Source organism: Homalodisca vitripennis, chromosome 8 (genome assembly GCF_021130785.1).
Source record: "Homalodisca vitripennis isolate AUS2020 chromosome 8, UT_GWSS_2.1, whole genome shotgun sequence".
NCBI classification, from domain to species: domain Eukaryota; kingdom Metazoa; phylum Arthropoda; class Insecta; order Hemiptera; family Cicadellidae; genus Homalodisca; species Homalodisca vitripennis.
Window position 1 is genome coordinate 95,499,966 of NC_060214.1, and position 13,509 is coordinate 95,513,474.

Sequence of the window (13,509 nt, forward strand, 5' to 3'; positions counted from 1 at the left end):
TTGCATCCGACCGTCTGCTATTATTGGAGGTAATTCTACAAACGTAATCTGATCTTCGTCTCAGTAAACATAATTGAACTATTTTTACGATATTCCAGTTACTATGATTACAAATGGAATAGAGACACAGATTTCATGCGTTGTTTGAATTTAATTTCTATATTTTATATTCTATGTTTCAATATTAGGTTATCTATAATTATGTTGAAGTCGATAACTGCACACCAATAACTCATTGAAACAGTTCGTACCGTTTAGTAATACCGTTTTGAATTGATCCCCAGGAAACTTAGAAGTTGAGTGGGTGATATCTCACCTTATTAAAATAGATGTCAAGGGTCAAGGATCGAATTTTGGTTCGGGTAAAGCATTTTCGCATGCTAACAGTTTTCTTTCTGTGCCTAAGAAGTCATGTAATAAACGAGCCGAGGCTAGGAGCTTCAGAAGACAAAAGCTCAGTTGAAATAGGAAATTAAAAACAGTAAAAACTGGTCACCTCTGTGAAGGACATTCATGAGGCGAATCCATTGCTGCCACCTTTCCATTGATGTACTTTCCCATCCAAAACCCTGATTGTCAGCTATGGTGTCTCTAGTGTTGTGTAAGTCAACTTTTCTTAAACAATTTTATTTAAATACAGCAAAACCCACTTTTCTTACTTTACTTTCGATAAGTTCCCTGACATCTCAAATCCGTTTAGAAGAAGATGGGTTTGGGGGCGTTATATTTTTTTAAATTACAGCTTTTGCACAATGTTTTGTTAGAATTAAGAGAAACAATACATGTAGTTTGTGGGTATAATGCTGTCCAAGGCAAATACGTTACAGAATTCTTTTCATCTTCAGATACACTGCTCCAGCTTTCTACATACAAGATTTTTGTAGCCATTTCAAGAATCGAACCCGTGACCAATGACAATCTGCGTATGATTAATTTAACAAGCCGGTGAAATTGTAACAATTATCGGGAAATAACAAGAATATTAGGCGACACGACATTTCCGAGAAGCCTGATTACAACGTCACTACGTCCACTTCGTAATTGGCGGGAAGCGTCACCCTTGAGCCAAAGGAGATGGTTGCGTGTTCCAGGAAAAAGGAGGTTTCGCGGTAATCAATGGATAACTGAAACACTTTACAACAATTCCTTTTTGGTATTGGTAACTATTGATGAACATGTTCTTTCACAGTGCACGCTGCATGTTACTGGTGACTGATTCTATTATTGGATTCAATTGTTATTCGGTTTTGTGGGGTGCAATTATTCGGTTATGTAGGAGGCAAGTCGATCGATACACCTGAGGAGTTATTACCTTTAGTGTTCCACATAAATCTTGAGCAAGAGTCCAAGTACAGTCGGCCCAAGTAGATTAGGTCGCTTACTCTCGACCAATCAAATCAAGGGTTGCTAAAGTTGAACCAGTTGATTAAAAGGAGGAATCGAGGTCTACGCTTAGTTTTAATGGTATTTTGTTTGTCCGTATCTGAGCAAAGATCACTAAATATGAATAAAGTAGGCATCCATAATACTGCTATTTAGGCAGCTGCGTCAGATCCGCAATCTTGGTCAGGAAAATTCTGATTTCACGTCGTGATCTATGCCCATATCTTTTAACAAGATTCATTGTGATTAGACTTCATTGGTACCTAAGTTATAGTAATTATTTCAGTTAAATATGAGAGGTTACTGTTCATTCTAACCCATGCGTAATAGTTATTCAATTGTAGCATAATTATTATAGAGTTACTTAACATTGAATTTAATCGCTATCTTTAGAACACATCAATCAAAACTTTTTATTTTTGAGGCCTTTCGATAGCAAGGCTATCTTCATCAGAAACATCACAAAAGTAAATACAAAAAAAATTCTTTTTAATAATACTTAGACATATGTATCAAGAAGAGGGACCAATACAAAATCCAATATTATTTCTACGAATGTTACAAAAATGACATTTAAATTTTGTGTAGAATAATTCCAGTAATGATTTCGTTTTATTCTATACACTACGCCACACAGGACATATTAATATTAAATCCACACATGTCCAAGTATTATTAAAAACAAATTTACTTTTGTGATGTATATCTGATGAAGATAGCCTTGCTATCGAAAGGCCTCACATAAATACAAAATTTAAAGTATTGGTTGATGTGTTGTAAATGAAGTGATTAAGTTGATAATAGCAAATACAACCTCCATCTTCAACATCACTTAACATTTTTTTTATCTCACCTTGTCAAACAACTGAATATTTATTGCGATATTCGATTGTATTCGATTGTATTGCGAGTTTGTTGTGATTATTTTGATATTTTATTTTATCAACACAGTATTTGTGGCTTTCATACGATTTGTATACTTCCTGTAAATACTTATAGTAAATTATTTCATAATATGGAAATAAATACGCACATATAATGCGGAAGCTAAAGTCTTGGGATAAAAGCACGTGCTGCCCGCTCGTTATTGGGACGGTGTCTGAGACAGCCGCCATCTTGGTCAGGCAGGCAACATCCTAGATAACATTTAGTGTTCAGTGGGCGTACGAAAGGTGTGGTTCCGTTAATAAGAACGTTTCTCAAGAGTAGACCGACCGATGTACACGATGTGTCTGGCTGTCTATATCTACGAACCACGATTAAAGAGTTAAACACTAAGAACCCATCACTATTTTTCTTTGGTACAGTAATTCCCGTGATCGAGCAGGCACTTACACTACGGTTATGACCATGCACATCTCCATCACTATAAACAAATAAGCGAGCCGATATCTACAACGTGCAAACAAATTTCATGGCTAGCACATTAATAGCACTATTCCAGACTGTTAGTTAAAACTTTACCTATAATCACTATGTATGAAATCCAACATCGAGAGGCAATACAACTTTTGCTCACTACGTCAACTTATGTATCAAACTTGTTGACAAGTTTATGAGCCAATCGTTTTACTTATATTGAAGCTTATTTTATACTCTTGAAAGCATATGAGACGTCAGTGAAGAATGTCTTATTGTAGGTACGTGAAGAACCGGATGGACAAGAACCGGAAATCGAAGTGCTTTCCTCTGTCGCGCTGCGGGAAACTGTTCTAAGCTACAATGTTTTAGTTCTAACCTTGGACAGTAGAAGGCGGTGCAGTCTGTCAAAATGCCCTTCTACTTTTCATTAAAACCTACTAGCGATGCTGACACTGACTATCTATAGCTTTTAAAATGACATCGATAGCAAAAGAAAATCAACTGTTATTACTTTTCGATATGTTGTGAACCTTTATAAAAAATTACTGCGAGAAGCAAAGGAAAATACGAAGTATGAACTGGATGAGCTCTAGTAAAGCCTATTACTCGAGAGACTGGAAAAATTCTATTTCTGTCTGTCCGTCCTCACCATGTCATGAAAACGTAGTGACCTATAGATTTGAAGCTTAATTTAGACATGAATAACGCTGAGTTCAATGTTGGTGCTTATCACTCCATGGGTTTTGGCTGAGCGTTAGTGAATATTTTTACATTTTTCTTACGGGTAACCATGATGGCAACGAGAAATTAGCAGAATACATACATCTGTACACAAACTGACTACAGTGATATAAAATTGAACATGTCACATTTGATTCATAGAGTAAAACATAAAATAATTATATTTATTGTTGATAAATAAAAATGGTGTTAAATAAATAATAAGTTAAAAATAAAAGTTATTCCTAATTTCTTTATTATACTAGGCTATAACGTATTATACAAGGATTAATAGAGCAGTTTACAATACAACAGATTGTTGTGATAATAAGCGTACGGATCATAATGTTATTAGTTTAGCTTGTAAATAATTTCACAAATGAAATTAAATAAATTACGGCGTAATAACACATGAAAAATGTTTATATTTCATTCTAATAACATAAACATTACTTCGCCTACTTTGCATTACTTTGCACCAAAAGATAATCGATAGCCTTAAACAATCTTGTCGAATATTAATTGCATTTATTAAAATTTACAAATAGGCTACACATAAATCCAAGTGTAACCAGGGTGACCAGAGCCCATCCCCAGAGGGACAGAGAGGGGGGCTTTAGGAGTATATTTCCTTTTTTAATGTTTGTCGTACTGTCCTCCCGACTTTTGAAAATTATATGTAAAATGTTCCGGCTTTTTGGCTTAAACGCTTAAATTTTCTAAAATAGTAGCATCACACTAAACATTCTTCCGATTTCCGAACACAGACCATGAAAGTTATTGCAGCGCACACGTAATGCCATGGCATGTGAACTGCATGCTGCTTGATTCAAAATTGTACGTTGAGTGTTGTCTATAGTGTTATTGTTGCTTCTATCCGCTCAGCTGCACTAGCGCCACTACCCCTTAATTTCATATTTATGTATTATGAGTTAATTTTGTTGAAACACGTTATAAATTTTTCTGTTATAGTGATAATATCTTATATATGTCTGTTAGCATAGCTTTTAATAATGTAATACATGAATACAATGAATTAATTCCAATTATTTCACAAAATTTGTTGTTGCGATGATTATAAAAAGTAAAGAGAAGAATTCTAAAAATCTTAAGATCAATTCAATCTTATACCACATACACAATAATAGCGTCAAATAATACTTCCATCCATATTTGTATTCTTTAATAACATTTCATCTTTTGATTTATATGCCAAAACAAATCCAAGTTGAGATTTTAAATTTGCATTATAATACAGTCAAATACAGTACTAATTAAAATGTGCGTTTTCTCAAATAATGTATAAATGAATGTTTTACGCAAATAATAATTATAATAATATTGAATACTGTCCTCCTTTTTGCGTTAATGTCCTCCTTTTAGGAATTTGAATCTGGTCACTCTGGGTGTAACCCTAAAATCAGTTCTGGTCTCCATGTAAGTTGTTCAAAACCCCCTTAAGAATTCTAGAAACCGTTTGCGACTACTCGGTTACAGTTGGATAAGTACTAGGAGAGTTGATAAGTACTAGGAGAGTTGATAAGTACTGGGAGAGTTGATAAGTACTGGGAGAGTTGATAAGTACTACGAGAGTTGATAAGTACTGGGAGAGTTGATAAGTACTAGGAGAGTTGATAAGTACTAGGAGAGTTGATAAGTACTAGGAGAGTTCTCCAGTTACTAGAGATTCCCAATAGTGATTGTGTCAACACAGGCAGGCAGACGGAGGCATATTTAATTAAAACAGCCGACACAAAAGCGACAACGCGACATCTGGCGGCGATAGCTGGAACTGAGACCCGGCAACGACATCCCGCAATATGGAAGTCGTATTCCCGCTTGGTAAGCAGTTCCCCCCGTACCTCATTACATGTGAAGTGGAAATTTTCTTGGCGTGCCCAGAATACTTCACAGTATGAGCGCTTTTCAGTGTTTCCTAAAATACAGGAAACACTGTGACCGATTTTTGGGTTAATAAGTATTTAAAACCATTCACTTTCGTAAATATTCCTTCCTGCTCAGCCGAAAGAAGAAAAGTACGTAGATTCAAATGTGACAAATTCATTTCTTATGCGATTTCAAACTAGTCAATAACTATTCAAGAAACAAAAATATTGTTCCCTGCAAAAACTGTGTGAAATGTTATAAGCATTCAGGAACACTTTTTAGTTTTATCTAGGTCTGTAAATAACGGAGTTATGAACGTTTTAACAACTGCCATATAAAAACGAAATGACATACCGAGCTGGCCAACGATCTTAGCCAAGAAATTTAAGAGATTAATTTTTGTAAAAAGTTTCAACTTTGTTTGGGTCAGTTACCGTTTTGAAAAGCCGCATCATTTGTAACATCACTTTGGAATTTGTGGTGTTTTAAAAAACTTTGTGAGTAAATACTCGGTGAAGTTAGGTAGAACGTTTCCTTCAGTGCTACCATGATTTTGTAAACAAAATATATCTAAAAGACTATCTACTTAACAAATTCTCCACATTAGTATCTTACGTAGGTCTACATAAAAGAAGATTGTAAAAACAATCAGAATAGAATCTGATTATACATTAGGACGTGCAATGATTCATAAAAACCGGATAAATTGTCTGGTTTCAAGTATTTTGCACGAGCAGGTACATCAAGACATAAACAATACAATAACGTTTTCATCACGACACTAGGTAACATAGGTAGCATCTTTGGCAAATTTTGCAACCAAACTTAAGGATAAACCGTTAAAGACGATACAGGTTAGTAGCACTGTGAACATCAATTTTGACGTAAGGATATAGCATGTTCTAAACGAAACATTATCTAAGGAGGAAATTGCGTGTTTATTTTTCATGAAAACACTTTTTTCAATTAACCATATTATTTCTGTATATGTACTCACGATACTACTGTGAATTTTATAATTTCCTGTTCTTGTATTTAAGGACGGACGGTGTCTTAAAGAGCTGTGACAACAAAAGTTATAAAAAGATTGACCCAACATAAAACCTACTGTACCACCTTAATGATTTCAAAGTCGATTTTCAGTAAAACTTCACCCACTTAAAATAACAGATCGTAATTGTACAAAGAAACATTTTAGATACACCAACATTAAAATGTTTCGCTAGTCAAGTTGGGTTGGCGCCAAATTCGACTACTTCAGGAAACGCCATTTTAAGACTACTGATTATTTAACGTTGGTACTAGGTTTGATCTCAAAAAACAGGTAAAGGGTGTCTTACTTCACTAGGTGAAGTTAGGGCTAACTCCTTTCTCTGATACGACCTAGGTGAACTTAAAGGCTTAATAAAGATGACTTCCGATCCACCAACTTTATTTAGGCTGGGGGAAGGCGGGCTGCTTGCAAGGATAGAATCGCTCAGCGGTCACCCATCCAAGCAACAGCCACGCTCGACGTTGCTTGACTCGGTTATCTTGCGATGACTACTCTTAACCACTGCACTGTGCCACCGGCAACATGATTATCGTTTCAAAACTAGACACGTCACTTAGCTTCTAGGGACAACCCTAACTCGCTCTGCTCATTTGTTGTCCCAGCTTTAAAAATTGCAAAAACAAAACTAGTGGACGCTTTTATTTGAAGCTTTAGGAACATGCTAAGGGTGAACTTAAAAACCTCTCCATGCCAAGGAAACTTCCAAGAATTACCACTAAAGTACTCGAATTAAAACTGTTCTACATTTAAAAGCAAGTTTGGTAACAGTTCTGAGTGAATGTTACCTTTAATGTCTCTCATAGAAACATTTCCCCACGTATTGTGATGGTATAAAATGGAAACTTTTAATTGGCCGAGTTGCTGCTGCGTAGGAAGCACTCACACTGCAGGAGTTTTCATAACAAAATAGCTTCTGCAAATAAACAGCTTGTTAAAATTTGTTGCACCTCGATCATTCGGTGCCTATTCTATCGGTCCGTCACTTTGACGTTTCAATTTTTATTGAATCGTTTTAAACCCCGCATCCATAAATGTTCCACGCACACTATAAAACATCGTTCAATTCGCAGTTTATTCGCCCTTGCCGTAAACACTCTATTTACTAAGTAATAAAATATTGTTTTTAACTCCGGAGTGCCCGATTTTTGAGTGTGTAACTTTTTAGAGTAAGTTATTGTAATACACGAGGAAATGTTTTGATTAAGTACAATACCAGGTTTACCGACTTATTTTAAGAAAATAAGTGATTTCTTTGGGGAGAGGAAAGATTAAAATTTCTGAGGGTACACCTTGCTGAAAAATACCTAGAATTCTAGCTAAATATGCGCTCTAAATTTTCTTTCCTAGAAAGGCAACATCACAGGTAAACTAAATTTTAAAGCCGGATGTATTGGAAGTCACTAAGAATCCATGGCTTACACTAATACACACTTAGGTACTCTTTATCGTATAATTATGGCGAATTCCCATTATATCAATGATTAATATCCAGAATCCTCTAAGTGTTTTTATAAATTTTAAACTCTCTATCTTTTTGCACATTTTAAAATGTTTAAACGGTAAAGTACAAACAATGTTTTTAATAACCAATAAAAATATTTAAGAACAGAAACGGGTTTGGGTGGACATTAATTAAATATTTAACAGGGTATCATCCCTGCCCTAGCTTTCTGACTACAATGAAGGCCGTGGAAGGGTTTGTAGTTTTAAATTGTTATTATGGTGCTAAAGATCAAGATGGCCATCAATACAGCTGTCCCACTAAATATCACCATCACTTGAGGGTGGTAACTTATAACAAAATTATTGACTATGAAATTCTTAATGGAATTTTTTAAAGTCCTCTACAACAAAGACACGTACAAAGATGCGCATTTATTGGGCCCCCAGCAGAGATTGAGACTACCATGTATTGGACAGGATCCAGCGGGTAACGGAAACGACAGCCTGTGCAGGACATTTCACCGTTGTTCAGTGCTCGGCGCCAGCAGCCCATCATCTGCTGTGTTGCAGCCTATCATCTGCTGTGTTGAAGCCTATCATCTGCTGTGTTGCAGCCTATCATCTGCTGTGTTGCAGCCTATCATCTGCTGTGTTGTAGCCTATCATCTGCTGTGTTGTAGCCTACCATCTGCTGTGTTGCTTTGTTGCAACCTATCATCTGCTGTGTTGCAGCCTAACATCTGCTGTGTTGTAGCCTATCATCTGCTGTGTTGCAGCCTATCATCTGCTGTGTTGCAGCCTATCATCTGCTGTGTTGTAGCCTAACATCTGCTGTGTTGCTTTGTTGCAACCTATCATCTGCTTTGTTGCAGCCTAATCATCTGCTGTGTTGTAGCCTATCATCTGCTTTGTTGCAGCCTATCATATGCTGTGTTGCTGTGTTGTAGCCTACCATCTGCTGTGTTGCTTTGTTGCAGCCTATCATCTGCTGTGTTGTAGCCTATTATCTGCTGTGTTGCAGCCTATCAGTTGCTGTGTTGTGACGCGCTCAGATAGGCACATCACGTGCCTGGACAGGTGCAAACATGTCGGCCCTACAAGATTGTCAACACGACGCCAAGAGGTCCGCCGTCCTCACGTGCTGACAACCCCCTCCCTTCACTCCTCACCACCACAACATACAAACCGGTGATGTTTGCTAAACAGCTCGCAATGGCTGGACAAGAGGGAATAGGTCTATTTCGTGTGTTCTCGCCCATTTTAACACTAAAATCGACAAAAAATTTAATTTCGGGACAATACATCCCACATCATCACTCTCGCCGCTTCCCTCTTAAGTCCTTGCCCACTATCTTTTTCTTTATCTCCTTAAAACGCCCTAAAGACTGAGGATCTCGTACTATCAAGTTTTTTTATATCCAGTACGTAAAAGCGTACCCTTGCCCACTATCTTTTTCTTTAATCCCCTTATAAAGCCCTAAAGACTGAGGATCTCGTCCTATCACGTTTTTTACATCGAATACGTAAAAGCGTATTTAATTTCTTGAGAATGTTGGTTAGAAAATTAAGAAGTGCTTTCAAATTAAAGACATTCGCTAACATGTAGGTAATCGGAAAAAAGTAAGACATATTTTAGAAAGACTAGAAAATATTTCGAAACAGTAGATCATATTATAAAATAAATTAGGACACTAACGTAAAACAGCATATCAATGGGAAAACTCAATGTTATACAGGATAATAGCTTGCTTCGTATTTGTATGTGAAATTGAATTTATTTGGTCATCAAACCTGGACTAACCAACTATAAGATCATCTGTCAAGAAACAAAGTAATGTTTGGGAATCAAAATTCAGTAATCGAAACAAAAGTAGTAATAAAGGTAATATAAATTTGTGAAACTTTAATGTGTTTTAGATAGCCTCCTACTTTCTTCATGAATTGACAGAAGAAATCGTCCAAAAGTACATGCTTTGAAGAAATTTTGGTTCTAAATGAAAACAAAACTAAAAAATATTATACTGAAACGGAAAAATTATTAAAACAATGATTTATAAAGTTGTGAAAAAAATGTAAGTGTAGGTACAGGACTATGGTAAATGTCCGTAACATCCGTTATTCTTCGCAGTGACAATTCAAAACCAGCTTGTAGTCCATCTCGAATGTATTACTATTCAACACGAAACGCCTCTCGCAGGCCTCCTACTTTTTTCATGAACAATTGACAGAAAAAATCGTCCAAAAGTCTCTAAGTACATGCTTTGAAGGAAATTTTGGTTCTAAATGAAAACAAAACTACAAACTATTATTATAAAACGGGAAAAGTATTAAAGCGATGATTTATAAAGTTGTAAAAAAATGTAAGTGTAGGTACAGGACTATGGTAAATGTCCGTAAAATCCGTTATTCTTCGCAGTGACAATTCAAAACCAGCCTGTAGTCCATCTAGAATGTATTACTATTCAATACAAAACGCCTCTCGCAGGCCTCCTACTTTTTTCATGAACAATTGACAAAAAATCGTCCAAAAGTCTCTAAGTACATGCTTTGAAGGAAATTTTGGTTCTAAATGAAAACAAAACTACAAACTATTATTATAAAACGGGAAAAGTATTAAAGCAATGATTTATAAAGTTGTGAAAAAATGTAAGTGTAGGTACAGGACTATGGTAAATGTCCATAAAATCCGTTATTCTTCACAGTGACAATTCAAAACCAGCCTGTAGTCCATCTAGAATGTATTACTATTCAATACAAAACGCCTCTCGCAGGCAGTAATTAAGAGTGCATTGTTGTGCTGGGCGAGCGCAGCGACTGTACAGGTACCAGTACGGTCGGTGTAAAATGACTACAGAAGCAAAGCACAGAGAGGTTGGCTGTAAAACGTTTCCAGTCCACTTGCATTGGCAGTTACTGTACAAGTGGTAGAACGCCTCGGCCGCCGCTCTGAGTAACCAGCCGGTTTGTCTCCTACTTGAACCCAGGCATAGCTGGCATTTCTGCTGCAAACGTGATATCCTAATAACGTATTATGTAATATTTAGAAGAGTTTTGTACACTTTAAAAGAAATAAGGATGAACTTTTGCGAACGTTACGTGGTACGTTTCTTGAAAAAAGATCTGCTGTCTTTTTCAGGTGTAAAACCGTACTTTTTACTTGAAGAGCCGTATCGTTCGGGCTAAACTGAACTACCTTGAGTTTTAAACTATGAACGACTCACTTGCTACCTTGTTCGAGATAATGCATTTTATAGGCATGGCTGTACTCGTAACCACTTTAAACTTGTCGACTATATCGAGGAAATAAAAATACACCGACGCGAATAAGCTGTATATTTAAATTGGGCATATTTCAAAAGTCTGACAAAAATAAGGAAAGTAAATTCTTATCGCAAAATAAAATACCAAAATACATAAAGATAATAATAATATAAAGATGGATTTGTTTAGTTTTAAAATTGTAAATGTAATGAGTCATGACATGCTATCTGAATTTTAGGCTTTACGAGTTTTAAATATCCTAAATTGAAGGTAATTTTGAAAATTGGAAATGTGTTGAAAAGTGACAATTGCGACATATTTTAAGAAAGAGTACTTCTTTGGTAACCTGGGATAAAAACATCTTGTATACAAGAAGCGAAATAAATGATACACGTTTTTTTCCAAAATGAATAGAGAATCATCTTAAAAAATAGGTACGGCTCGACCTACTTTTACATTTGAAAATCTTTAAAAAATGACCCCCCCCCCAAAAAAAAAGTGTGATTTTGGAATATTTTTGGTTTAAACTCATTATTTTTCAAACTCTTTGGAGTCGTAATATGGGTGTACGTAAAACGAAGGTAGGTTTCTCGGTTCAGCTGCAAATACATCGCAGACGGGTGGTCTGCCCCACCCTGTATATAAGCAATTATACAACACTCGAATAAAAGAATGCCAGTGTAATTATTAATCATTCTAAAACTAGCGTCAAAAAGGGTACTCACCTAACGCTTGGCATTGCAAGATTTTCGTCCGGCCTTCGCTGACTATACTACTGGAGGACGAGGGTTGGGTGATGAACCTAGGGGCCTGCAGCGACTCTGGAACATTGGAAGAAAACATTAACAACCTCCTCTGCTTGAAGTTTATTTTTGACGATGGAAGGATTGTGGACATTTGCCATCGTTCAGTGAAAAAAAAAAAAAAAAAAAAAAAAAAAAAAAAAAATAAAAAACACTACGTTTCGATATCTGCAATCTGATCTCTTCTTCAGGTAACTAACTAACCTAACACATAATTACAAACTAGGTTAAAATAAACAAATCATACCAGGGCGTTGTGTCACGCCTGTTAGGAATCACAACCAACATGTTTTGTATCAACTTCACTAACTCTAAAACATGCACTTAATAAAAACTTACACAACACTAATTATTAAAACTGAACTTGTTTACCTGGAGAAGAGGTCAGACTGCAGATCTCGAAACGTAGTGTTATTGCTTTTTGGTTTTACTGAACGATGGCAAATTTCCGGAAAATCCTGTTTCCTTCATTAACACCCTGTTGCTAACACAGAATATTTAATGTTGATCAGGGCTGGATGAGGTCTGACAGAGGGTTGGTTGTTGGGTAGCCTATATACATGTGAGATTGGACCAGTTAACCACATTTTTGTGTATGATTGTTCGATAACGTTCCGACGACACAAGGTCTTACCGGACCTTGCCCTCGCCATTTTGGGGCAAAATCCTTCAGATTCCCAGAGCATTGTTAATATCGAAATGTGCCATAAACGCAGGAAATTCATCTCCAGAAGTGTCCGAAGAAATGTGTCCTGAAAGCAATATTTTTTGTAAGAAAAATAAAACAGATTTGCAGGAAGCGGGCGGAAAGGAAGGGTTGCCATGTGTCATAAGACGTAAACGGAGAGGCCTGGACAAACCGGGGACAATGTGCTTTTTGGGCTTGTTTGTCACTATAAGTGGACCCCCACCCCCCTCCTCAATCTCACCCCCACAACGTCAACGCTTGGCTTCCCTTACAGCTGCTGTCAGGAGGAATAACATCTATGTAGGCTCCAGCCCAAAATATGTTGGATAAATCATCGATTGGATTAATATCGAAAAAAACTGTTGGCAAGGATGTCGTGTCATTTACTTTTTCGCAAATGAAAAATATAATTAAATTTGTCGAAAACTCAGTTTCTCAAAACTATTTACAACTGAAAGGAGATATTTTTAAAGTTAATACGTTTCTGTAATTTAATTTCTGAGGTGTTAAAACAATCTGTCAGTGTTCCCTTTACTCATTTAAAAATTTCCTAGTGTTTACATTATAAAACATATACTACTAGAAGGTACTTAGCTTTGGCTGACAAAGAGAGCATTAAATGTTTACATAATTAGGTTACTGAAAACGTGGCTTTGTTGTGTACGCCAAGCTTCAAGGAATTTAATTTCGTAACACTAGAATATTAGATAATTTTTAACATCTCAAAAAATTTAATGAGTTGGCGGTTTGATCTTAAATTGAAAGATAACACTACTTGAGAAACCCGACAAAGCAAAAATACGGGTGTGTTTGGTTAACATTTGTTACCTCAAATGGTTGGGATGTATAAAATATATAAATAATAAAATATTAATGCGAAAGTGCCTTTGTTTTTTTCTGATTTCATG

General features: G+C 36.1%; 1 protein-coding gene across 4 annotated transcripts in view; it reads right to left on the bottom strand.

The window, feature by feature from the left end:
* Positions 1-13,509, bottom strand: part of LOC124367775 (protein sidekick) — a 452,084-nt gene that overhangs the window by 129,020 nt on the left and 309,555 nt on the right. For all 4 annotated transcript variants that reach the window (XM_046824884.1, XM_046824883.1, XM_046824882.1 and 1 more), the window contains exon 2: positions 11,836-11,931. In XM_046824884.1, the coding sequence (XP_046680840.1) occupies positions 11,836-11,931 (96 nt within the window). The remainder of the gene's footprint in view (positions 1-11,835; positions 11,932-13,509) is intronic.